The sequence below is a fragment of the Petromyzon marinus genome, chromosome 56 (assembly GCF_048934315.1).
Source record: "Petromyzon marinus isolate PM22_M1 ecotype Great Lakes invasive population chromosome 56, UKy_Petmar_22M1.pri1.0, whole genome shotgun sequence".
NCBI lineage: Eukaryota > Metazoa > Chordata > Hyperoartia > Petromyzontiformes > Petromyzontidae > Petromyzon > Petromyzon marinus.
The window spans coordinates 5,962,718-5,988,165 of record NC_133722.1 but is presented as its reverse complement, the minus strand read 5'-3'; the positions used below and the strand labels follow the sequence as shown (position 1 = coordinate 5,988,165).

At 51.1% G+C, this 25,448-nt stretch overlaps 1 protein-coding gene across 7 annotated transcripts in view; it reads right to left on the bottom strand.

Moving 5' to 3' along the window:
- Positions 1 to 25,448, bottom strand: part of LOC116954711 (histone deacetylase 4-like) — a 253,867-nt gene that overhangs the window by 49,064 nt on the left and 179,355 nt on the right. The window contains exon 1 of one of the 7 annotated variants that reach the window (XM_032975425.2): positions 17,309 to 17,955. The exons of the other annotated variants lie outside the window; for them this stretch is intronic. Within the exon in view, the coding sequence (XP_032831316.2) occupies position 17,309 (1 nt within the window). The 5' untranslated portion in view covers positions 17,310 to 17,955. Of the gene's footprint in view, positions 1 to 17,308; positions 17,956 to 25,448 lie in introns of those variants that run through there. 7 annotated transcript variants of the gene reach the window in all.

The following is a 25,448-nucleotide window of genomic DNA, read 5'->3' as shown; positions in this document are numbered from 1 at the left end:
TTTCTTGACACTCTGTGCTTGCCACAAATGTGCAGTCATTGGCGACTTGATTGAGACCGTAAACTCGCCGCACTCGAGGGCACCACGGTGGCGAGCTATTAACTACCTCGCTTGGTATACAGGAGATCGTGGGTTCGATCTGGACCCTGACACGTGTATATTTGGAGCTTGCATGTTCTCCCCGTGGTCGCGTGGATTTTTCTCTGGGTCCTCCAGGTTTTTCTCCATAAATCTAGAATCAACATCGCGCCTTTTAGAGTATTTATCTGCTGTAAATTTGCACACGATGAACAGCCACTTCGTAGAGCTCCCGCTTGCGGTAGCCAGGTCGCTTCTGAAAAAGTGCTGTGTGGCTCAGTGGGCCTTACCCTGGCTTTACCCTGGTAAAACTGGGATTTGAAGCCAGCTCTCAAGATCGGTGGCTCAGCCTCTCGGGAAACCCCCCACTGAGAGGCTCTGCGGCCTCCAGAGACGAGACATGACCGAGCGACGTCTCCCGGGCGGGAGAAGAGCGCGCGTGGTCAACCTTCTCCCCGTCTCGTCGTGAAGTCACTCAGAGTGACCGATTCACATAAATCAAGGGGGGTGGGGGTGGAATCGAAACGCGATTGCACAATGCGCAAAACACACACCCGGGACTTAAACGGTTCTTAAAAACTCTCGCTCTCTCTCATTGCGGCTTGGGCTCGGGATTGCGATCGGGAGCCGTGGGCGAGTGTCAAACTGAAAGGTAGCATCGTCAAATAACAGAACTCGGCTTTAAACGGCCGACCGAATCAAAGCAAAACACGTTGCCCAGACCGCCAGATGTACCAGGGAAGCACCGAGGGGGGGGGCGGGGGAGAGCGAGGTTTGCGTCGAGCGAGACGAAATCGCCAGAGAAGCGGAAAACTTTCGTTTCATTCCCACGCGCGAAGAGCAAATACTCGAAGGGGACTTTGCCCGAGAAAATGTTGAACGCGGCCCCTCCTGCAAGATGCGTCTTGGGACTTTGCAGCCGCATCTCCACGTCCAGGTGGCCACGACGGATTTCAGAGCCGTTGGGAGACCTGGGATCGAACCTTGCCAGCCAGCCGGGGGGGTGGGGGGGGGGACGTCACGGCCCGAACTCTCTGAACCACGTGCCTCATTTCTCCTTGAGAGAGCTACAGGCATTTTTTATTTATTTAAAATCTAAACCAGGCCACTCACTTTCCCGATCGGAGGGAGAGCAAAGTTGGAGCGCGCTATTGGGCAAAATTGCGTACAAACCAGGGACAAAGTTTGTCGCTGAACGTTGGGAGACGTCCCGCCGGGGCCACGCAGCGGCACAAAACACATCGGAGTACGCAACAGCTGGGGGACAGTAACTGAAGGCAGACGGGGATCAAAAGTTTGAAGTTAACAAGGTGGACGGGAGAAGGGCGGCGTGTGGTTTACTCAACTTAATACTACTGATAAGCAACATACCCATGCATCTAAAGAATAACAAACCATTTTGAATCAGTTATTTATCAAGCTTCGTTTTTTTTCTCTCTCAAAATTACGGCCACAGAAATAAGATCTTCAATCTCTCCAAGAGCCCACCGACCTGAACTTTGCGGCTATAATTATTCACTCGCAGAGACACGACGGTGAGAGTGTGGCCCAAACTGGACGCTACCTGTGCAACGGGAGCAACGATTTTCAGAGGTCAAAAGACAAAGATCCCCCATATAGCCTTAACAGACTGTTAGGGGCAAGTGCTGTTAGCGAGCACCTATGAAGGACAGCACGGCACACGAGAGGGTGGGTGGCCAGCACCACGCCCGGCCGCCTTTGTCTGGCTCGTGGCGATGTTTTACACACTGCACCAGGTACTCATTTGAAGCTGAGTCGACCTAGGGGAGGCTCAGGACCGGTTCAGATAATCGTCACTGGCGTTGGTTGGCTATGAGCGGGAATCGATCTCGGGTCACCGGATTCCCAGTGCAACGCGCCAACCGGGGCACTACCACTGACAGCACCTGACCCCCACTACCACACCCCCCGCCCCTCCTACCCCCCACCCCCCATCGCTCGCCACAATCTCAACGTAAATCTCACCCCCCACCGCGCGCGCATCCCCCACCCACTCCATGTAAGGGAATCAACAGAGCTTCAAAAGCAAACGACCCTTGGCCACAGGGGGCTTTCACAAACTGGGTCCATCAGCTGTGCGCCCCCAAAGTCCAAACAAATCGTAAAGTGTTTCCGAAAAAAGCGACCCGATGGGAGAGAGAAGAAAAAGCCATCGCAATTTTGAGAAAAAGAAAAAAATGATGCACGGGAAGTTCTGGAAGTGCACGTTCGGTCGTTTATTTACTCGTTTGAATTTTTACAAAAAAAAAAACCTTCCCACCCCCGCCACCACTCCACCCGGATGCAAAACCACAAACAATGCAAGCGAGCCGCGGGCATTGTTGCCCCCTTCGGCGCGGAGGGAAACGCTAATTTTGGTCGTGTGCTTCGTACACATCTGGGCCCCGAGGGCCCTCTCTTAGAGCGCACGGCTCCCCGGCGTGCGCGCGTTATGAAACGGCAGCTAGTAAACAGCTGGCCTGAATTTACAACAACAAAAAAAAATCCTACGTCGCTGCCACTAATGGGATTCACAGCGGCGATTACTGCGCAAAGGAATCTTACGCGGAGCGCGCCGGCGATGGGAACGCGCAGCAACACAAGGCGGACGTCAATAACGCGAAAACATGCTTCCAGGCGTTTCCCAAGGATTCGGTGGAAACTTGGCAAAATCACACGGGCATGGGAATAATCGATTACAGCCTCTCGCAACTTGCGACACGCGCAGAGACGCGCGTGCGTCAGGACCAATTAAGCGATTATATTTGATTCAAGTAGATCATGGCTTACGACGACGCTATTTTACAGGCTTTAATTTAACTCGCTGTCTGTTGCTGTCGTTGTTGTATCCTCAAATCTTGTAACGCAATTGTAACCCACTTCCCAATGGGGTATCGACTGCAAACTTGGTATACTTATGTCATACTGATGACAATACTATATTCTATCATAAAAAATATATTTTTTTACATTATTTTTTATATGTTATGTTTCGGCTTGGGTCTAATTGCCCACGGTCCCCTTACGTTGTGGCAAGCTTCGGGGCCACTTCCTGGAGTCGTGGAGTTCTTCCATTACTAGTACGCTACATTTCATAAAAGCGTGTTTTAAAAAAAAGTTTTAAAAAATATTACTTATTATATAACTGGCTTGCGTCAAGACTGTAGCCTCCGGAGGCGATGCTGCATTCGCCGCAACGTCGAGTAATTTATTTAATTGTTTGAATTGAATCACGACTGCGGTTCATGACAATTCGTTGCGCGCCAAACTAGCAAAGTCTGAAGATTCTGTGCCCTTCAGAGTGAACGGATTCCTCCGGTCTAAATCGAGATTGTGATGATCCTGAAATGCTTAAAAATAAGAACCAAACGAAGATAGAAACCTTCCAAGGGTTTTTGTTGTTGTTGTTGTGACGAGCAGCGGGAGAAACATCCTGCCTTGTTTACATCTGCTGCTGTTGTTGTTACCATTATAGTACTCAAGGGAGTGGCACATGCGGTGGGTACGGTTACTGTGTTGTAAACTTCTCACGATACGGTGATACGGCGTTAATATTCACGACGAGACGATCATGGCGATATAGATTTTTTTTTTCCTCCAAAGCTTTACAATCGCGTTTCCGTATTGTATTGCCATCGTTTGTGTGCTTCTCCGCTCTTGTTAGTTCAACTGCAGTTCGCGTCACCGTAAAGAGGGTCACCGCATCGCGGGCTCTCAGATGCGCTTCTGCGGCCGTCTGGAATGCCCTCCCTTCCGATGTTAGGAAGCCACTGGGAGCTATGCACGGTCTAATCATCTAGATTTATAATTGATTTTTGTTGTGTTTAGTTTTGTTATTTTATTTTTTTTACCTACGTGACTTTACCGAATAGAACCAAAGAGTATGGATCCTTGCAGTCACGAAAGCTTCAAATCTAGAATTGTGTTTAGTCTGTTGCCTTTCCCCCGCACCTCCGATGAGCCACGGTCGTCTACGCACGGTGCGAAAGAAGTTCAACCATACATACAGTACGCATTCCAAAAGTCTATAATAATCATTGCCACTTCACAATGAGTAACGCTTAAAACGCACGTGGCGTCAAGTTGCACAGGAGATCATTATGTTAGAAGAAATTATGAAAGTCATGACCTAGTATATAACCACCATGCCGCCAATTAAACTGTTTGAGAAGCAATGATTTAATTGGTTAAAGATAGAGCGTGCCTGAATGTCTTGCCCATGCCGCTACCGGTGCATAAACCTCCATTCTAAACTATTTTTTATTTTACCAGGTAAGGCCCCACTGAACTATATAGGTCTTTTTTCAGAAGCGACCTGGCTACCACAAATGATAGCTCAACGAAGTGGCTTACCCTCATCACGTGCAAATTTATAGCAGCCAAATTACTCTAAACGCGTGACTTTATCTAAAATGTGGAGGGAAAAACCAGAGGACCCGGAAAAAAATCCACGCGGCCACAGGGAGAGAGATACGCAAACTAAAAATATACAGCAGGCGTCAGGGTCAGGATCGGACCCACGAACCTCCTGTAGACCAGGCGAGGTAGTTAACACCGCTAGCCACCGCGGTGCTCGAGAGAGAGCCCCACTGAGAGGGTATTTTAGCCTCCTCTTCCGCGCTGGCGTCACGTATATGTCTTAATAATAAATTACATTTGTCACGCGCATTTCTCTTCTTACATCTCAATGCGCCACCGTGTATGGGAAGCAGGAAATGAGCAGAACCTGCTGGATACACGGCCAGAACTAGCGGGAGGGTAAAGGTCAATTCAAGGAGGTGAGTTTTCGAGATAGGACTTAATTAGCTCGAATGACTCCGATTGTATTCTTAGCAAAGGGTCGTTCCAAAGCTTGGGAGCTGTGCAGCGGCAAAATCGCGATTAGCCCAGGAACGGAGATTCTTGACCTCAGGCTCCTTAGAAGAAGGCGATCTGAAAATCTCAGGGACCTCGTTGGCAAGTCAACACGCATCAGTTCCAGGGTTTTATTTAAACTTTTACACTATTCCGTTTTGTTCATTCAAATATACCGTTTATATATTTTTTTTCAGGAGATAAAATTAACCGAGCAGCGACGATCTCAGCGTGACGACACCCAGGTAAAAGCACGATGGGGGTATTGGCGTGGCTCTGATTTGTCGCCAAGTATCGTCGTGGCGAGCCTAGTGGCGTGCGTCTTCCCACAATGCAAAGTGCCAGCAGCATTTTATCATTTTACTTTTAACATAAACGAGTTCATTTGGTAATGTTATTGAAGGGTATGTCTGTTACACACCTGCCCGTGCCACTGACACGTGTGTGCCTTGCTTGTGTCACTGACACGAGTGTGATGGCGGCGTTACAGCCGCTGCGAGATAAACTCCGGCCTAGCCTCAGCGTGGCACAAACACCGGGCGGTCGAGCGCGGTTATTTTTAGCCCTGCCTCCTCCAGCGAGAAATAAAGAGAACAAAAACAACATATAATAACAACCACGGCAAAAAGATAAAAAAAAAACACTCGTGGCAATTACCGCGCCGGCGTGTGATGTGCTGAGCGTTTTCGGCATCATCGTAATCCCGGCGCATTGAGAGCTCGCGATTACGAAACGATTGTCGTTTGCTAGCCAGGGATTTCTCTCTCTCTCTCTTTATCGCTCTGCATTATCTCTCTCATTCTCATAATTGATCTTTGTTTGTCTAATTAATCATTCTTTAAGCGCTTTGGGTGTGATGATTGGGGGGGGGCGGGGAAAATGACACCGGCCCACGTCGATTAAATCTGGATCCTGGGACTGGCGGCGCGTGCGCAGTGAATGGAGGGCGTATGGCAAGCGGCGTTTTTAAGATTTACGAAAATTACACTGCGCAAAAAAAAACTAACGACGTTCCAATGGCTACGTACCTATGCGTTCCATGAAATGTTCACTCGCTTCGCAATTGGCCGAGTAAAATGTCTCCTTCACCAAAGACCGCGCGCGCTAACGCTGCATTGACGCCAAGTTTTCGTTGTCGGATCTGCTCTGGGTTAGGCTTCTGGAGAGTGTAACAATAAAACGCATAACTTAGCCGCGTGGTGACGCTGGTGGCTACACGCGAGCTGCACGTGGCTGGTGCCTGTAACCCAGCGCTGTGGAAGCAGCAGCAAGGGTTGGTGGATCGTCGCACAGATGTTGTGAAACTCTCCCTTTTCCATGGGGACCGAGGAGGAGCCGTAACCGTGGTTCACCGGGAGATGGCGGTAACGGAAAATGTGGCCTCCCACCTGTTCCATCCGGACGGGCGATAAGAGCGTTGCCCCCTCGCACGCGTGGTTTTTCTCCGGGTGCTCCGGCTTCCTCCCACTTGTATAAATACTTATTAACCCTTTCCCATTCCAATGATGTACATGTACGTCATCAGTTTTTCTTCCGATTCCGTCCCAATGCCGTACGCGCTACGTGCGTCATCGGGACGACCTCCGGCATGGCCTTGCTCCCACAAGGCCATGCAGGAGGGCGCGTGGCACAGTTTGGTGCCAGCTATCATAGAGTGGCGGTCGTGTCGCTACGGTTCTCTGCGGTGAGCGCAACGTCTTTAAAAACAAAGGCGCTGCTACTACGCCTCTCTGAATAAAATGAACGTCGAGCCGTTCGCGCATTCCGTGGCTCATCGGCGACCGTGGGATGGAAATTTGCATGAACGACGACGCTGCACGTATGCATACAAATATAAACATTCTAACTATTCCTGACGAGCGCAGGGCCGTGCCGAGCGACAGATGTCAGGGAAGGGTTTACCACGGATTGGGAAGTTTCCGAAACGACCACACAACGATCTAATTTTATCAGCAGCCCTGCTACGGCAGCACAGCCACCACGTATGCGCGCATGTTGAAGTTCTTTCGCACCGTACGTAGCCAACCGCGCTTGTCGGAGGTGCGGACGTAGCAACCGTCTTAACCATTCCAGCACACAACCACAATCGGCCATCGCCAATGCTTTGTGCGGATGGACATTGCTGGGTTTTATATCAGTTGTGTGTGTGTTTTTAACTTATCCTCGAGAATACTATTTGTCGAGCGCCGTTGGCTGTAACCACGTTTGCAAGCGTTAAATGTTAATGGTGCGGTGGTACTTAAAGCAGGCTGCACGGTAACACGAGGTGACGAACACAAAGGGAAACAACGCGATCCGCGCGCTGAATACTGCATCACCTGTTACACGAGGCACAGATATTATGATACCGCCCGCCCTCTCTCGGCTGCGCCGGGAGAGTTTGCGGCAAAGGGCCGCCCGACTGATGGCCCCCCGCCCGCAACGACGTCAAACCGCGGGGGAAAAAGTAACCAAGACACCGCGGGAATATTCCGCGGTGTTTTTATCTCCCCCTTTCACTCCTCGCCAATTATAATAACAGACGCATATCACGACACAATGCCCGATCAACAAAAAACAGAGACATCGCGGCGATACAGTCCCCGCGCTACTCCCGACGCAAATGTCCGGCTTGAAGTGTGCTCTGTGTCTACATCAGCCGTACGACAGGAAGAGAAGAAGATGAAGATCGCAAACGTGCACTCAGGGGGGGCCCATCTCTCACGAGGCAACGAGACGTCCTTGGGGAATTCGGCCACCATCAGAATCGGAAACCCTTTATTTGTTTATTGATACCGGAGGAATCCGATGAGCTATGAAGCTCTTTTTCGCAGACGTCCAGTAGGGGGACAGGTGGGGATTGGAGTGTTAGAAAGTTACAACGAAACAAAATAAAAAATAAATCGATAGGAGTGCAAAGTATAGGAAAGATAAAGTTACTAAAATAGATAACTAAATAAATAAACCAAAATAAATCAGTATAATAACTATAAATCGCGCAAAGCTCGTAAATTCCTGCCGGTTTTTCAACGCTAAATGCAAGCTTGGGCAAGGTTAGCAAAACAACAACAACAACAACAACCATCGTCGTGCCACGGACAGGACCCTGGGGGTAAAAACTAAACTATAAACTATTTTCTATATTATTTGACCACATGAAGATAAGCCACTTCGTTGAGCTATCATTAGTGATGGCCAGGTCGTTTCTGAAAAAGTGTGGGGCCTTACCTGGTAAAATAAAATTAATATAGTTTAGTTTAAAATGAGTTTAGTTTGCCGTGGTAAAGCACTTGACAGTATACGACAGCCAGCCACGTCCCTAAAATTAAACATCTGCAGCCGCAACGTTTTTTTTGGGAAACGATGATTTTTATATATCGTCAGGGGAGCGTTTCACCGTAGAGCAGGGAAACCGCTTGGTGGTTAGAGAGAACAACATGTGATCCGTGTGCTGAGCTGGCGATTAGCCGGCGCATGTGACATTCGCACCGGCGCTAAGCACACAAATAACACGATCACGGCATTTAGGAGTCAAGAATAGGAGAGACACCTTCACACGAGGGCCCTGTTTTAAACTAAAAATAAAGATTTTTTTTATTTTATTTTAAAAGGGAAGCCCCAAACGAGCTGCTATGTCGCTCTTTTTCAGAAGCGACCTGGTTGCCACAAAAGATGGCTCAACGGAGAATTCAATAGGTATTGATTCTAGCCACGCCAAGATCTGTCCACTGCTGAAGGAAAAATCTGCAGTGCAATATTCAATATGAGAGAAAAAATACTTTAAAGATGTGATCAAGCATGGAATTATATAGCACAGCCTAGTGGCTTATCATGTGGACATTTATAGCAGCCAAATACTCTAAAACGCGTGATGTCGATTCTAAATGTGGAGGGAAGAACCGGAGGACCCGGAGAGAAATCAACGTGACCATGGGGAGAGAGAGAGACACGCAAACTCCAAATAAACAGGCGTCAGGGTCAGGATCTAACCCACGACCTCCTGCATACCAAGCGAGGTCGTTAACATCTCCTAGCGATGGTGGTGTGGTGTCACTGCCCAGCAGCCTCGGGATAAAAAAAACTATCACGGTTGGGGAACACAGGCCCACACAGGGCTCATAATGCCAAACGGCCAGCAACAAACAGTATGAGTAAAAGTTGTGATGGATAAAGGGTTGGTACGTCACGTGCATTGAGCGAGGTACTCGTAGGGAATTCCACAGTGGAGCAGCACGAAGGAAGAAGCAGAAAGAACTGCGAGGTCACCTCCAGTGTGGTGTGCGGGTGAGTGAGCGGGTGAGTGAGCGGGTGAGCGGGTGAGCGAATGAGCGGGTGAGCGAATGAGCGGGTGAGCGAGTGGATGGTGTGCGCTAAGTTGGAGTGGGGGGGGGTCCAGGAGCAGCTGCAGGGAGTCTGGAGCCGTCCCGTGCGGGTTTTTAAACGGGCCGAGCACAAACCTGCACCGCAACCCATTAGAGAGTCTGCCATTCAATTAGCGGCATGCCGTGTGGGAGCATAGAATTAGTTATGCAGTTACCACGAGCTGCGTTGTATTCAATTGTTTCTAGCGCGCGCGTGAAAGGGAATAAAACTAAGATAAAAAAACGCTGCGACAGAGGGAAACAACGCGCAAGGAAGTTAATGCTACGTACGGCTTGTTACGATTTGCTATTCTTATTTTACCAGGTAAGGCCCACTGAGCTACACAAAGATGATAAGCTCAACCAACCGCCTTATCACGTGGAAATTTACAGCAGGCCAAATACTCCAAACGCATTTTTCTAAATGTGGAGGGAAAAACCAGAGGACCTGCAGAAAAATCCACGTGACCATGGGGAGAACATGCAAACTCTAAATATACAGCAGGCGTCAGGGTCGGGATCGAACCCACGACCCCCTGAATACCAAACAAGGTAGTTAACATCTCGCCACCTTGTATGGAGGCTCTAAGTGCGTAAAATAAATATGTTTTTACTCTTGCTGTGGTTAAAACACCATCTGTAAAGAAGGTCACATCGCGCGCTTTCAGATGCGCTTCTGTGGCCATTTGGAACGCACTTCCTTCCGATATTAGGAAGCCACTGGAGCTATCCAGCTATTAAATCATATAGAATGACAAACTCATTTCTTTTTAACTGCTTTGTGTTTAGTTTGTTGTCCTTCCCCCTGCACCTCCAATGAGCACAGTTGGCTACATACAGTGCGAAAGACGTTCAACACACGTACCTACACCGCACCCCTGATTAGCACGGTTGGCTACGTATGGAAAGAAGTTCAACACACGTACACACTCTGAGATGCAGAGACAACACTGGGGCTCACGGGTAGGAAGTGAGGTGGCAGGGGCGGCGCCCTGAACTCTCCCTGCATGACCTTGACGGGAACTGCTCGTCGTTTTCGATGAACAAAGGGAGATGGGCGGATAGAGGAATCGACGGCGAGAATTCCCGCACCGCAACATAATCCGCTAAAGGTTGTCTGGCTTTCACTTTGCAGCGTTCGGGTGGTGGTGTGTTTTAGCGATTATTAATTCGGAGGAAAAGAAAAAAATCATGATTATATTTTCGCAATCGTTCATTTTGGGGGGCATCGGTACGATTTGAATGAGGTGAGCGTTTCGTTGTGGTGGTCGCGTTTTACCACTCGGTCAGCAAACGGGCAAAAAGAGTGCCGCTTTTACGCAATTAAGGGGCCTTTTCAAACTTTTAATTATATCACTGCCAATATCACAGCCAGATCATTACGCCACTTTCAACCGCAAATGGCACGTCTAGACAGCATCCGTGATATTTATTATCACGAATAACATTATCACTAAGCTCCTTTGCCAAGGGAAGACCTCATCGACTTTCAAGACTGCTTCAGGAGGGTGCTGCCAAGTTTTTGCAGTAGGTTGGTGGCGATGTCTCTGTTGCGTGCGTTCCCGAATTGAGTCATTTGCAGGTAGATTTTTCAGCATTGGAACACTGGAGGAAAACCCATGCAGAACAGGTGGAGAGAAAATATAAAAGCTGCACACAGAACGAGATGCGCGAGTCGGGAATCGAACCCAGGAGGAGCTTCTTGCTGCGAGGCCACGAGCGGATACCACCGCGCCACCACCCTGCCGCCCCGATTGCTTCTTCAACCGCCGTCGAAAAAAAGACGGCGGTCAGATGCGCTTCTGCGGCCGTCTGGAACGCGCTCTTCCTTCCGATATTAGTAAGGCACTGAAGCTACGCACTTTTAAATCATCTAGATTGCTTTAGAACTGCTTTTTGTGTTTAGTTTGTTCCCATCGCACCTCCGATTGGATAGTGGCGCATAATCTGGACAGTGGCTCAACTTCTGGACGGCGGCTCATCATCTTCCGTGCTACGAAGAGGGGTACGAAGTCAGAGGGACATCCGTTGTTGCTCCCCGGTGTAAGTGGAGGGGGACGTTCGTTGACCACCACTGTGCGGTGGGCGAGCGATTCCTCTTTGGGGCCCTGTGTTTATAAGACCCGCTGCTATGCAGTCCGTTGGGTTTTTTCGTGAAATAGATGTAATTATCGGCTTAAAAATAAAGTGTAGGTTGTTGCGGGGGGGGGGGGGGGGGGAGCTTTAGGGAAATATGTAATAAGATTGCGTAAATGTTTATCTTGAGTTGTGCCATTGCCGGCTTATCGGAGTTCAAGAGTCATATGGACCACTGGCGAGATCACCATGAACAAACGTCACGCAAAACCGAGGTTTGGAACCACGGGCGGTAGTTTCACAGAGCTGTTGGGTGCACACCCACACTTTTGCGCACGCACGTGCACACGTGAGCACGTGCGAGAGAAACCACCGCGCGCTCACTCACTCGTGGGAAAATAGACATCGCACAAGTGACTGCAAGTGCGCACATGTGTGTGTGTGTTGTGTCGGGAGCGGTAGTGTAGCGGTTAGCGCGCTGCGCTACGAACCTGGCGGTCCCGAGTTTGATTCCTGCTCACCGCCGACAAGGGTGATGATAATCTGAACCGGTCCTGGGCCTCAACTAGGTCGACTCAGCCTCAAATGAATACCTGGTGGCGATGCTGGCCCACCCACCCCCTCGTGTGCCACAGTGCCGGCACTTGCCCCAACAGTCTGTTAAGGTTATACGGGGGATCTTTGTCTTTCTGTGTGGATGTGGAGAGTGGTAGTGTAGCGGTTAGCGCGCTGCCCTACAGATACAGCAACCCGAGTTTAATTCCCGCTTGTGGCCAACACCAGTGACTATTATCCCAATCGGTCCGGGGCCTCCCCAGGTCGACCCAGGCTAAAATGAGTACCCATCACAGCTAGGGAGACAAAGGCGGTCGGGCGTGCTGTTGGCCACCCACCTCCTCGTGTGCCGTGCTGGCCTTCATAGGTGCTCAAACAACTTCCATTTGGCTGGATAGAGGGGGCTACATGGGTGCTGCACGGGCTAGAGAAGAGATGAAGCTGACGTGGTAAAGGAGGATGTGCAGCTGATTGTGGACTTACCGATGACCAGTTACTAGTTGTGTCAAGATCGGCCTCTGTAAGAGGAGGCTCATGAGGGATGCTCCTGGGCCGTTTGGAGGCAGCTATGCTCACGAGTGGAGCGCCGGGTGGCTAAAACGCGGCGAGCTGGCACAGCTGGGAGCACAAGTAGTGCATCTACCGGTCATCTCAACAACCCCCCCCCACCCTGCATCCGTCCTCCCTGGCTCCTCCCCCCACCCCTCCTCTCACCCTATGTAATAATCTCTATTACAAATAGCTCTCTTTAGAGTAATTTTGCTGTGCTAGTTACACCTGATGACGGAAGCTTGTGTTGCCTCCGAAACGTTGTGATTTGATTAACTTAATGTTTTATTTTTACCTACGTGACTTTACCGAAAGAACCAAAGAGTATGGATCATTGCAGTCACGAAAACGTCAAATCTGGAATCAGAATGAGAAGCTTCGTTTATCCTGGAGGAATCCAATGAGCTGTGAAGCTCTTTTTCACAGACGTCCAGCAGGGACTGTCCCGTGACCTCCCGCAAAAAACGGAGCCTTCGACACTTCACACGACAGCCTTAAAGTGCACCTAGCCTGGCGCAAGCGCGCCGTGGTGACGTCACCACCACCACTTTGCGGCGTACGGAGCTGCAGTCACTGCTGCTGTTTGGTGTGTGTGTGCTGGGCTGGGGGGAAGGACCCGGGGTGCCCTCCCGGGCTTTTCCCCTGGAGAGATTTTCCTTCGAGAAGCAAGAAAGTTTCCTTGCCAGGAGAACACCAAGTTCCAGAACCCTGATCGCACGCCGTGGCGGCTAGATGTCAACTACCTCGCCTGGTATACAGGAGGTCGTGGGTTCAATCCTGAACCTGATGCCTGTTGTATATTTGGAGTTTGCATCTCTCTCCCCCTGTGGCCGCGTGGATTTTTTTCCGGGTCATCTGGGTTTTCCCTCCACATTTAGAATCAACGTGTGTTTTGAATATTTGGCTGCCATACATTTCCACGTGACAAGCCAATTCGTTGAGCTACCGCTTGTGACAGCCAGGTCGCTTCTGAAAAACAGCTAAATATAGCTCAGTGGGGCCTTACATGAAATTTTTGTTAAAAAAAAAATTTTAGTTTTATTTTAACTACTAATTGGACGCAGAGAAGTCGGCCTCGAAGAAAACTTCCCGTTTTGGAAAAATGTTTTTCTTCTTCTTCCATAAAGGTGAGACACTTTTTTTTTTTACACGGTGCCACGTAATAATGAACAGTCATGTTTTTCTTAACCGAGTAGTTTAGAGAGGGGGGGGGGTATAGTTCCAAGTTGCAAAATAATTGGTACATGAACAGTCAACACGCGGGGGGGGCAGTGGGGAAATGTAAATACAGAAATATAACAACAAAAAGTCCAACCCGCGGAAATAATAACAGGCCTCGGAGCGTGCGGTCACCTTGGAGGGAAAAATACGAACGCGTTCTTAGATTTCGGGACGCCAAACTGCTCATCACGACAATTGGTGAGCCACCGACGGGTGAAACCGGGCGCTCGTCCGCGGTGAGCTTTGGGAATCCTCTACGACTGTTTACAAATGTAACAAAGGTAAAAATGCGCAGCCCTGCAATTTCTTGTGCTCACGCCATTGCTGGCAGAAGGGGTCCCCCCTTCTCCGCTAGGGAGAAGCTCTAGAGAGCCCCTTTTAGAGGGTGCTCGGCCTACTCTTTCATGCTAGCTGCATCGTCACGGAAGAGGTGGGAGTGCTCACATATGCAGGCTTCACACCTTGCTTTGTGCGGCGGCAGTGGAAGCTTTAAAAACAACAAAAAAAGGGCGCACAAAGCGAAGCCGCACGAGGAAACAGCTGCCTGCTGAGTAGCGCACACAGCACACACGCAGTCACGCAGTACACACCCACAACACACATGGTACACACAAAATACACTGTACACACACACTGCACACATAGTACACACAGTACACAAGCAGTGTACACACAGTGTACATAGTCTTGTCCCACATCCCACCGGATAGCCACATGTACAGTGAATTCACACCACATAATACGGTACATTTGTGGATAGAAATAGGTTAGCTGCATTTACACGGAAACTCATAAAATCGAATGCGCAAAAAGCGAGGAAAATCTGATATGAGCAAATCCATTTGGGTTTTTCACTTATTCTGGCCAAGACCCGGCCTTGATGGCTTAAATTTACCAACAACAGATGACCGACGCACAGCGAACCACCCTTAAGGCAGCATGACGGTGCACCAGCTAAGTGTTGAGTTTAAGAGATTTACAAATGTCACTTTGGTAGTAGTTCTGCGATGTCAACTCCCGGGGGGGGGGGGGGGGGCGTTCCGTGACACGACCGCATGAGGATTTGCCCGGGAGCCTGGGAGGACACTTCTGCGAACTGCACCACCGGTGCTTACCGCAAAAAATTGAGCGACAAAGTTGGCGATAGAATTTCAAAGATGCCGCGACTACTAACTCATGAGAAAGCATCGATTTGCGTGAGAGTTATTTCCACTCGCAAATATTCAATCTAGCAGGGTTCCGTCACAGACAGACAGAGCCGGTCACCCTGGTGCTTCCAGCCCGGTGCCTGGCGCAGCCAGCGGGATAGATCTATGAACTGAACTATTTTTTTTATTTTAACAGGTAAGGCCCACTGAACTGTATAGGTCTTTTTTCAGAAGAGATCTGGCTATTGCAAATAATGTCTCAACGAAGCGGCTTATCGCATGGAAATCGATTGCAGCCAAATACTCCTAAAGTGGAGGGAAAAAATCCGGAAGAGCCGGAGAAAAATTCCACGTGACTACGGGGAGACAGAGGGAACACACAAAAACTTAAAATATACAGCAGGCGTCAGGATCGGGATCGAACCCACGACCACCTGCATATCAGGCAAGGTGGTTAACATCTCGGTACCGTGGCACCCCAATGTCGGCAGTGATCGGACGAGCGCTCGTTGAGCGGCTCCAACTCCGAGGGCGCTCTGCCTGGATCGATTAATTTAAAGGCGAAGGCTTCGCGCGGAGACAACGACAACAACGACGACGAGGAGGAGCCGCTCCGCCGTGTGACTTTGTGTTATCTCTCGACCATCCCCCCCCCCCCCCCACACGCATCAATAATAATCCCAGAGTGTTCGCGATAATACGGTGGCTGGCTTTCCCCCCCCCCGCCCCCCCAAAGTCTGTTTTGTATTTCGCAGCCGATTCATGTGAACGCGACGGGGGGCGACCCAAGGAAGGGGAGTTCCAACGTGGTGAAAATTTCCGCTGGGGCTCGATGGGGAAGACAACAACCAAAAATTACAAGAAGACTGCCTGGGGTCATTTTGGTCACAGAGGCGAAAAAGGTCGGAATTACACGGAAATAGGGACACTTGGATTTGGAGAACCCGCACAGGTTGGAGACGTCTTACTTATTCGTAAGACCTTATCGACGGACGAGGTCGATTTCATCGCGTGATGACGAAGCAACTTTTTTTTTTCAGAGCTATAATTTGGCAAACATTTAAGTGGAAAACTCAATTTAGCTAGGTACTTTTTTGCTGCGCGCAAGTCACTGGTGGCTGGGCTGAGGTCCATCCGGCTTGCTACAGCTGAGAATTCGACTTCATCAGGGGCGGCTGAAACCCAGGTTCCACATTCAGCGTCACAGAGGGGCATCGGCTCTCCTTGCTCTGACCTCTGGAGCCACGCGGCCACCTCGAATTGTTTTAGATGGTCCAACGCCAAAGTACAATCTTAGGAATCTTAGGAAAAACAAGTGGCCGGAAGTGTGGTGGGGCTTCTATATAAAGCGACAAAAGCGCCGAGAGAAGGAGGGGGGGGGGGCGTTGGAAGGAGCAGGGAACTGGGTTAAGCCTCTCGGCGGCGTTACGGTCGCCGATAGCCGGCAATCCAATTTCCTCCGTCCTTCGCTGCGTGTCATTGTTCCTGAAGGCTCCATTCATCCCAAAATATCCACCGCACCAGCGCCGGGCACACACGCACGCACACAGTCGCACGTACACGCATGCACACATTGACGCACGCAGCCGCACATTCGCGCGCACGCAAGAACACACGCACGCTCGCACGCACATTCACATGTACAAAGACAAAGATTCCCCATGTAGCCTGAAGAGACTGTTGGGGCAAGTGCTGTTAGCGAGCACTTATACACGCATATACACATATTTACACGCACATTCACGCGCGCACACATGCAGTGTATTTGTTAAAGAACACACGAAAAATCGTCCTTCAACAAAAATCCAATTTCCCAACGCCTGTGTGAGAACAAAAAACACATTTCCGGGTGCCTACGATGAAAAAAAAAAACACGACCACTGGTAATTATACGCCAGGCGTAACGTTTTGATTTCCGAAATATTTGACGATGACATTAAAGTGCACTCGGGCTTTCATTTGCGGTAATTGGGGAAATAATTAGAATTCTGCGCCAACAAGACAATCGCCACCCCCCTTCGTCGCGAGCGCCGCGCGATGGAGAGCGGCGCGGTCCCGCCCACCGCGCCCAGCGCCGAAAACCAGGCGCACGCGTCCCGACACAGGCCTGGGTCGTCCACGAGGTCAACTCGGGCCCAGTTACTGAAATCGCGTCAAGATCGGCCTGCGGTCGCCTGACGGCAGGGACACAAGAGCTGAGACGAGGGAAACGCCGCCGCCGCCGCCGCTTTCCGTACAATTCCGCGTACCGTACCGCGCGCCGTTCCGCGCGCCGTACCGTCTCCGCGCGCCGTATCATTCCGCGGAACGTGCTCGCGAACAAGATGGGCCCCCTCCGTCGAGGCGAAAAATGCATACTTGGTTGTGGCGAGGTGATAAACGTCGGCAATGGGGAGGCCCAGACGGCCGAAGCGTGCGCGGTGTGGGGCCACGCCACCCTCACAAGCGGATCGTTCGCCTTAATAGCTGCTTGCCGAGAACACTTACTGCGTCAAGCGTGGAATTGCTCATCGTTTTCCCGGCGCCGATTGTAAATTCGTCAATTTACGAAAGCGGCAGCAGGAGCGAACCGCAACCGACCCGTCAGGCGTTGTTAACCGACCGCGCGCGCCTGTGAAGTCGCCTCTCCCTGCAACCGCTCTCGATTAACCAAGCGCACTCATCATCATCATCATCATCTTCTCCTCCTCCTCCTCCTTTCGTACGGCCGATGTGGATGCGGCGGAGACGACGCGCGTCAGGAGCAGCGAGGGAGTGCATCGCCGTGACGTCTCCTTCGTGATGCAGCGCGAATGTGAATTCCTGTAAATGTGCGTGACTCCCCCATCACCCAACCCCCCCCCCTTCCGAGAGCAGGGAGGCACGGACTCAAAACCGGAGGGCGCGATAATTCAACGTCCCTCACCCCCAGGGATTCAATTGCCAAATAGAACCTGTTCTTCCTCACCCTGCCAAGGCTGGCGAGGCAACGATGATGCCGGGACTACAGTTTACGACTGCTTACCCTTTGTTTCCCCGAAATTATATTTTGCAGCCGGGGGGGGCGGCAAGCGGTGGTTGGGAGCGGTGGCGCCGAGCGGCGATTGCTGCTCCGCGCTCCGCACCCAGCGACCCCCAATCACTCCCCCCCACCCCCACGAGTTTGATGCCCAGCCACGGCCGCCAGCATTTGAGACGAGCGACATCCGAGCCGGTCCTTGACCCCCCCCCACCCCCGCGTTTGACGCCCAGCCCCCAGCCACGGCCGCCAGCGCTAGCAGCGAGCGACATCCGAGCCGGTCCTTCACCCCCACCCCTCGCCCACCCCACAGTCAACCGGCACACGACGTGCGGGGGTTGGGGGGGGGTGGGCGGGTACGCCGTCATCCAGCGGTGGATTGGCGCAGGACCGCAATGACTTATTCTTATCGTCGTTGTCAATACCAATCAGTCAATTGCGGAGGTGGGTGTCTCTGCTGTGAGCGGGCGAGCGGGCGGCATCCTTAGTATTCCTCGCCACTCGCGCCGCGCTCGGCGAGCGGCTCAGCGGGCGTCAGAAGGCGACGGCTCTGACGTCAGCGGCGCTGAACCCCTCTCCGCGGAGAATGCAATTATGTCGCCAAGAATGACCTTAGGCGCAGCACCTGCCACTATCTTGGACGCGGGCGGCGCGCTCTTTTGCTTGAAGGCCGCATGATGTCGGCCAATTACGTCAATGGCACCGTCTGGGGATGGGGTTGCTCTACCGTTGTTGCCAAGTCGGCGGTGGAGAGCGCGGGACTTTGTTGAGCGATGATTCTAAAAATAAAAACACTTAAAAATACGCGCAATTTTCACCGCAATCGGGCCAAACATCTCGAACAGCCGAGCTGTACAGGTTAACCCGCGAATGACTACGGTTGCGATGGCACGGGTAAAAACACAGCCCCTGCTGAGAAACACTGGCCAGGACCTTCCTGGTAAACTCTCGCAACAACAACAACGACGACAATAAAAAAATAAAAAGACTTCGCCACTATTTTTTCTCTCCGCATTTAGGTTTCCGCGCGTCCCGCGTGTACACGCCACGCTGTCCCCGAGCGCCGAGGGATCGCAATATCGGATCGCGATGCTTAACCGGGACGCTCTTACGGTTTTCACGGGCATAGCACGTACACCACGGAGCGATAGCTGGTATCACCGAAAACCCAAGCTCCTCTGTTTTCCCACTATGGAGGAGTCGTCGCTTGCCATGTAGGCCGCCCCAGAGCCACCGCGGGGTCGTGGAACCTCAGGGCAAAAGAACGACGTTGGGGCAGTTGAAAATCCTCTCATGGGATTTGACGGTTGGGGGGGGGGGGGGGGCGATCCTATTAGCCATGATTATCTGCGCAAATGTTCCTGTTTGTGAGAGTTTGCGAGGCACGGACACCGCTCTGGACGTCTGTGGAAATACTGGATATCTGTGAAAAAGAGCTTTAGAGCTAATTGGATTCCTCCCCGTACAAATAAACATTCCGATTCTGATTCTGCTCACCAATCGAGGGGCTGGGCGGGTGAGGGGGGGGGGTGGCGGCGGCGGACGCACGGGGCAGCAGCTGGCGCTGTGGTAAGGTTGAGGCGAAGCCCACGCACCAGGTCGTGGGTGTGGTTTGGCACCAGCGGTGAGCGCTGGCGGACCCCCCCCGGTGGCCACAGGAAGAGAGAGGCTTTGCAGCTACGAGATAAGGTTGAGAGCCGGTGAGAGCCACGGTCTGGTTTGTGCCGAAGGGGGGCTGCACACGCGCACGGAGTTTTTGTGGCGGGCACCTGTGGAATCGTGCGTTTTCATTATTTTTTTTACGGGGCCACATCGCACCGCAACCGATCTGAAAGTGGGCTCACACCCCCCCCTGACAAGGAGATCCCAACCGAGTAAGACCCCTGCCACCTGTGCCACTCGACAACTGAAATGCAATCGGCGTCACGATGGGCTGATCACGTGTTGACGTTTGTTTGTAAGCGCGCACGTTTGTCCCTACAACTCCTCCCTGGACCACTCCACCGATTTACAATGCTCTTGTTTTACGCTGATGCACCACGGAACTTCCTTGCAAACTCGCTGGGTAACTGGCTAATTGGGGCGTTGTGCGTAACAAATAAGCATCGATCGAATGAATTGACGTCATTTGAAAGCCCACACCGTGTGCAGCTTATGCAAACGAGATAAAAAATAATGGAAAAAAATTGTAAGCTGGTATCCAACAATTCTCATCGTCCTGTTTATCTGCTCTAATCTACAATAGCCCGGTAAATGATGAGAGCCACCGAGAGCCACATTTAAAAATCACGCACCAGATAAACACATAGATTAACAAAGATTCAGTTGTTAATAAAACAATTAAATCGCCTTTTTTTTTTTGGGAAGGCCAGTCTGAATTAGTTGCGTGTCTTGGCACAGACCACGGGATTGAGAAGACGCCCTCAATGTGGCTGCCGACGGCACTCATTGGGGCAGAGGAAGAGACTCGCCTGCAGTGGGAGAACAAGAGGGGACCTCGCTTCTCTGCAGAGTAGAACCCGTCGAAAACGAGACGCTCGCAACGACCAGCGCTCGGACCAGACGCAGACGACCCCTGTACCATCGCCACCGCTGATCACCAACCACCCCGGCCGGTAGTCGGCGCAGGCTGAGCGAACACCTACAGCTTGCTGCGAGTTATTCATTCGTTGCGTCTCAAACGAGACTCGCGAGACACGCACGTACACACCAGACGCGCGCGCGGACGCACGCAATCGGCATGCACAGTCGGTACGCACTTGGCAGAGTGCGGCAAAATCCGCCCCATTACTATGCAGACGCGCGCGCGCAACAACTTGTACGGTTAACCCCCTGCGCATCCACCCCCCCCACCACCATCACAATGCCCCTGTGGGTGGGGCGGGGCGGCGGCAGCTACGGCGGAGACACCTGCAGGTCTGACAGCGCGCTCGGAGGGTCGACGACGCGCGCAGAGATAGACCCCAGTCGTGCAAATTAGCGGCAGGGCAAACGCCAGGCGGTGCCAGGCAGTGGCCTGGCATTGCCCTGCTATTTCAGGGATCGCGAGAGCTTCAGATGATTGCCGATAGGAGGGGAAGTGTTGCTCCGTAAACTCCCCCGCGGTGGCACTGCTCAAAATAGCCGGAGCCCGGAGGGTAATAAAATCGAACGGCAATTTCTCTTAAGAGCCAATCTCACGTACAAGAATATTTAATCGTTCGACCAACGTGCTTTCCAGATGACTATCAATTCACGATTTGCTTGCTAGATGCTCTGTAACATGAATATTACCCAAGATTAGGTGCTGCCCGAGACTTGCACTTGGTGCTTGTTGGGGCAATTGGTTTGGAATGTGAAGGTGCCAGCACGCTGCCAGATAAACGACACGCGATATCGGGTGCGATGCTTCCACACATTGCCACGTCCTGCATCTCGGCGATGATGCTTATCGGCGTGCGGCACCGCCATTGCCGTGCGGCGCCGTCATCGCGGTGCATTGCCCTCCGCAGGCAGGGGGGCAGCCCCCCATGGCGCAGCACGGTGGTGGCGTAGCAGCAACGCTTGAGATTCCCAGTAAGATAGCCACGCTACGGTGACTAAGAAATGTTAACTACCTCGCCCGGTATGCAGGAGGTCGTGGGTTCGATGCCGACCCGGACGCCCGCTGCTGTATATTTGGAGTTTGCGTGTCTCTCTGCCTCTCTCTCTCTCTCCTTGGCCGCGTGGATTTTTCAACGGGTCCTCCGTTTTTTTCCCCTCCGCATTTTATAAACATGCGTTGAGAATATTTGGCTGCTATAAATGACAAGCCACTTCGTTGAGCGATCATTTGTGATAACCAGGTCGCTTATAAAAGAGAGCTATATAATAGCTCGGGGGGGGGGGGGGGGGGGCCTTTACTTGGTAAAATAAAAAAAGATGGTTTAGTTTTCAATAGCCGAGTTCAGACTGCCGAGTCAGGTGCCCCCCTTTCATGCACGGCGTTTGTGCGTTTCTCCTCCCGTTCTGTATGGGATCCCTCCGGGTTCCTCCCATGAGCTAAACCCGCCAACAGAGCAACGCTCTCTCGCGCGCTCCATCACAATGGGCATGGCTGGAGTGGCACGTACGATGGCTTCGCCGATCGATGCTTGGTACGCAGCGCGAAAGGGTGCACTGCGCTATCCGCGATAAAAAAAAAACATTTCTCATTGCCGCGCGGGAAAATATGGACGACGGAACGCATTCTGCTATGAGAGCGATGCTTCATCTCGCTTCTCGAGACGCGTGAAGATCTTTTAATGAGAAGTAAAAGAAGAAAAAACTCAATTCCGAACGTTACCGGAATATCAAAGATCACCAGGCCACAAAGTCATAGCAACACACGCTCTGCTGTGTTCGGCTATTCAAAGAGTCGCGTGTATTTTGTCGGTGACAAATGTCACCACCACCGTTAAGTTCCGACCTATCCACTGCTAGATGAAGGCCTTCCCCCAAGAGGTTAGAAATCTCTCATGATCTTGTGATGCAACAATACGATCGGCTCCTGCGCACGGCCAATGTACGCACGTACGTTGATCTTCTGTCACACCGTACGTAGACAACCGTGCTAAACGGGAGGCGCGGGGGAAGGACAACAAACTAAACACAGATATCAATCGTCACTCCATCTCCACGGTGGCCGGACCTCTCAGATACGTTCCCTCCTTCGGCTGCCCGCTCCGCCATCCCGACTCGTCCTGCCCAGGCCAGCTCACTTTTTTCTCAGCGGTCGAAGCGACGCTGCCTCTAACCTACGCATGTTCTCCTTGTTCTGCCACAAACTAAAATCTACGAACAATTTTTTTTTCCATTTCACCTGGTAATGCCCACTGAATTATAGACATTTTTTTCAGAAGCGACCTGGCCACACAATGATAGCTCGACGAAGTGGCTCATCACGTGGAAATTTATAGCAGCCAAATACCCTAGACTGGTGTTTCGAAATGCAGAGGGAAAAAAAACCAGAGGACCCGGTTTAATCTCAATGCTTCTTTGTGCACTCTTCAGCTTTTGTTCCATTGAATCGGTCAGTGTCCAACGTGCCAATCCACATGTCAGAGCATGTCACATCGCTAGCCATCGAACAAAGACGGTCGCCGCATCGCGCACTTTCAGATGCACTTCTGGGGCCCTCTGGAACCCTCTTACTTCAAATAATAGGAAGCCAATGGAACTATGCACTTTAAATCTGGATGAAAAGTCATTTCTTTAGGAGTGATTTTGTATTTAGTGTGTTGCCCTTCCCCCCCGTACCTCCGATTAGCATGGTTGGCTACGTACGGTGCGAAAGAAGCTCAACATACATACACGGAGAGCGATTAAATATGTATTCCTCTTCCTTTGGCACCTTGGTCTGTGTCACTTCTCTGGATCAAGCTCAGTTTTCCAAAGTCAAAAATCTGGCCACTGTTTTCAGCGGACGGAATTATTTCTCTACCGGAAAGCAATTTCCACGGCACGAATCGGGGGCCAATATAAAATTGGAATCCGGGCATCGTCCTGCGAACAGGAAAATCCCAATAACATGGGACCTTTTTGCCAGTATCAAAGTATGAAAAATAAGAATAGGTTTTACCCTTTCGGGCAATAAAACAGGCGTTAAGATGTTCAAACACCAAACAGACGCCTTTTGCATGGCATCAAGTTTGCATGAACCACACTACTTGTGGTGAACATGCAAACAAACATGCTCCGATAATATTTGCATTGTCTTTGAAACTTATTGGCCTCGTCTCACCAATTTCAGCTGCTCACACCGAGCTATAAATTCTCCGATACGTGCATTGTCTTTGTACTGTTTGCCTTTCGCCGTTCTCTGGTCTCACACAGCTCAGGACCACATCACCGTGAACACGACCCGAACTCGTCAGACCTTGCAAGCCAAGCAGGAACTTAAGCCGGCTTAGTAGCTGGATGGGAGAGAGAATGAAGATACGGGGCCACTGCACGTTTAGGCTGCGAGGTCGCCAGGCGATGGCAGTACAGCGATGGGATTCGTGAATCTTTCTGTGCGACCCAACGAGCGTGAGTGAGATCCCCTCGAGTGCACACGTTTTCTCCAGGTACTCCGATTTCATATGACGAGCCGAATACTCATTTGGGTGAACCTGCCCAATAATCCCGAACTTAGCACGCCTCTCATGGAAAAAGTTTGTGAGGTGACGTTTTACCGGATAAATAAAGGGAATCAGTAATAATGTCGTTATTATAAGAACCGATTTTTGTGTATAGTTTGCTATCCATCGCCCGCACCGACAAGTATCACGGTTGGCTACGTATGGTGCGTAATAATTTCAACACGGGTACGTACGTTATTAATATTCAGTTAGGGCACAAGAGGATATGAACCAGAACCATTTCCAGCCAAGTGCCAGGAGTACGGCTGCCACCTGTCCATTTTTTTAAATGATCCTAGGATCATCCTCTCTCTCTCTCTCTGTGATAGCTGTCTTGGGAGACCTGCAGCGTCTTCCCAGGAGAACAAAACCTGTAGGCCTTCCCATGGGCACCACGGTGACATTAACTACCTCGCCTGGTATACAAGAGGTCGTGGGTTCGATCCCGACCCTGACGGTTGTATATTTAGAGTTTGCGTGGCTCTCTCTCCCCGTGGTTGCGTGGATTTTTCTCCGGGTCTTCCAGTCTTTCCCTCCACATTTAGAACCAACGTGCATTTAGATGATATGGCTGCAATACATTTCCACGCGATAAGCCACTTGGTTGAGCTATCATCTGTGGCCGGGTGGCTTCTAAAAAAGAGATGTATATATAGCTCAGCGGGCCTTACCTGGTAAAATAGTAAAAAGCTTAGTTTGCAGTTCAATAAAAGTCACAGTTTTTGTCAGTTGCGAGTTTAAAGCACCACTCAGGAAGATCCATTCCCCGGTATCTCTCATCCCTCCTCCGCTATCGCGAGACATTCATCTTCTCCTCTATCGTTATCATTCTTCCAGTGATGCACAGGTGGCAACCCCTATCCTGTAGGCACAACAGGCAAGACCACGACACGTGTGGAGGTCTCTGGACACCCGCTCCCCCCACCCCCCATCTAAAAACGTCCGCGGCGGGACAGCCGCTCGCTCTCACCCCAATCGGGCGTGCGGGCGCACACGAATTTAGAAAGTTCACCGACCGACGGGGCTCAGATTAGCCCAGGCCGTCCGACGGCGGCCGCGGCCGTTGGGGGGAGGGGGGGTGGGGGGCGGCTATATTTACGAGCAGCAGCGCGATGAAACTTGAGACAGGGTTCCTCCTGTGTAAGAGGTTGTAAACAGAAATGTTATGGGAGGATCCGGCTCGCACCCCCCCCCAACACGCTCCCCCCCCGCCCCTGTCCATGTGTTCTGCACGGTTATTTTTAAGGCTCGGCTATTTCTGGTTCTGCGTGCATGTGGCTGCTGCCAGCTCTGTTTTTAGATGCGGGTTGAGCGGGGGGGCTGCCCTTTCAAAAACAGATTTTTTTTTGGTTTGTTCAAAAACAAACTTCAAATTTAGATTGATATTTTTTTAAAATTACGATTTAAACCACAGTTTCTTATTTTTTCCCCATGTGTTTTCTTTAATCTGGCATCTCTATACACTGTACGGGGCGAGTAAAGCAACAGTCTCGCATCCCAAACCCACCGA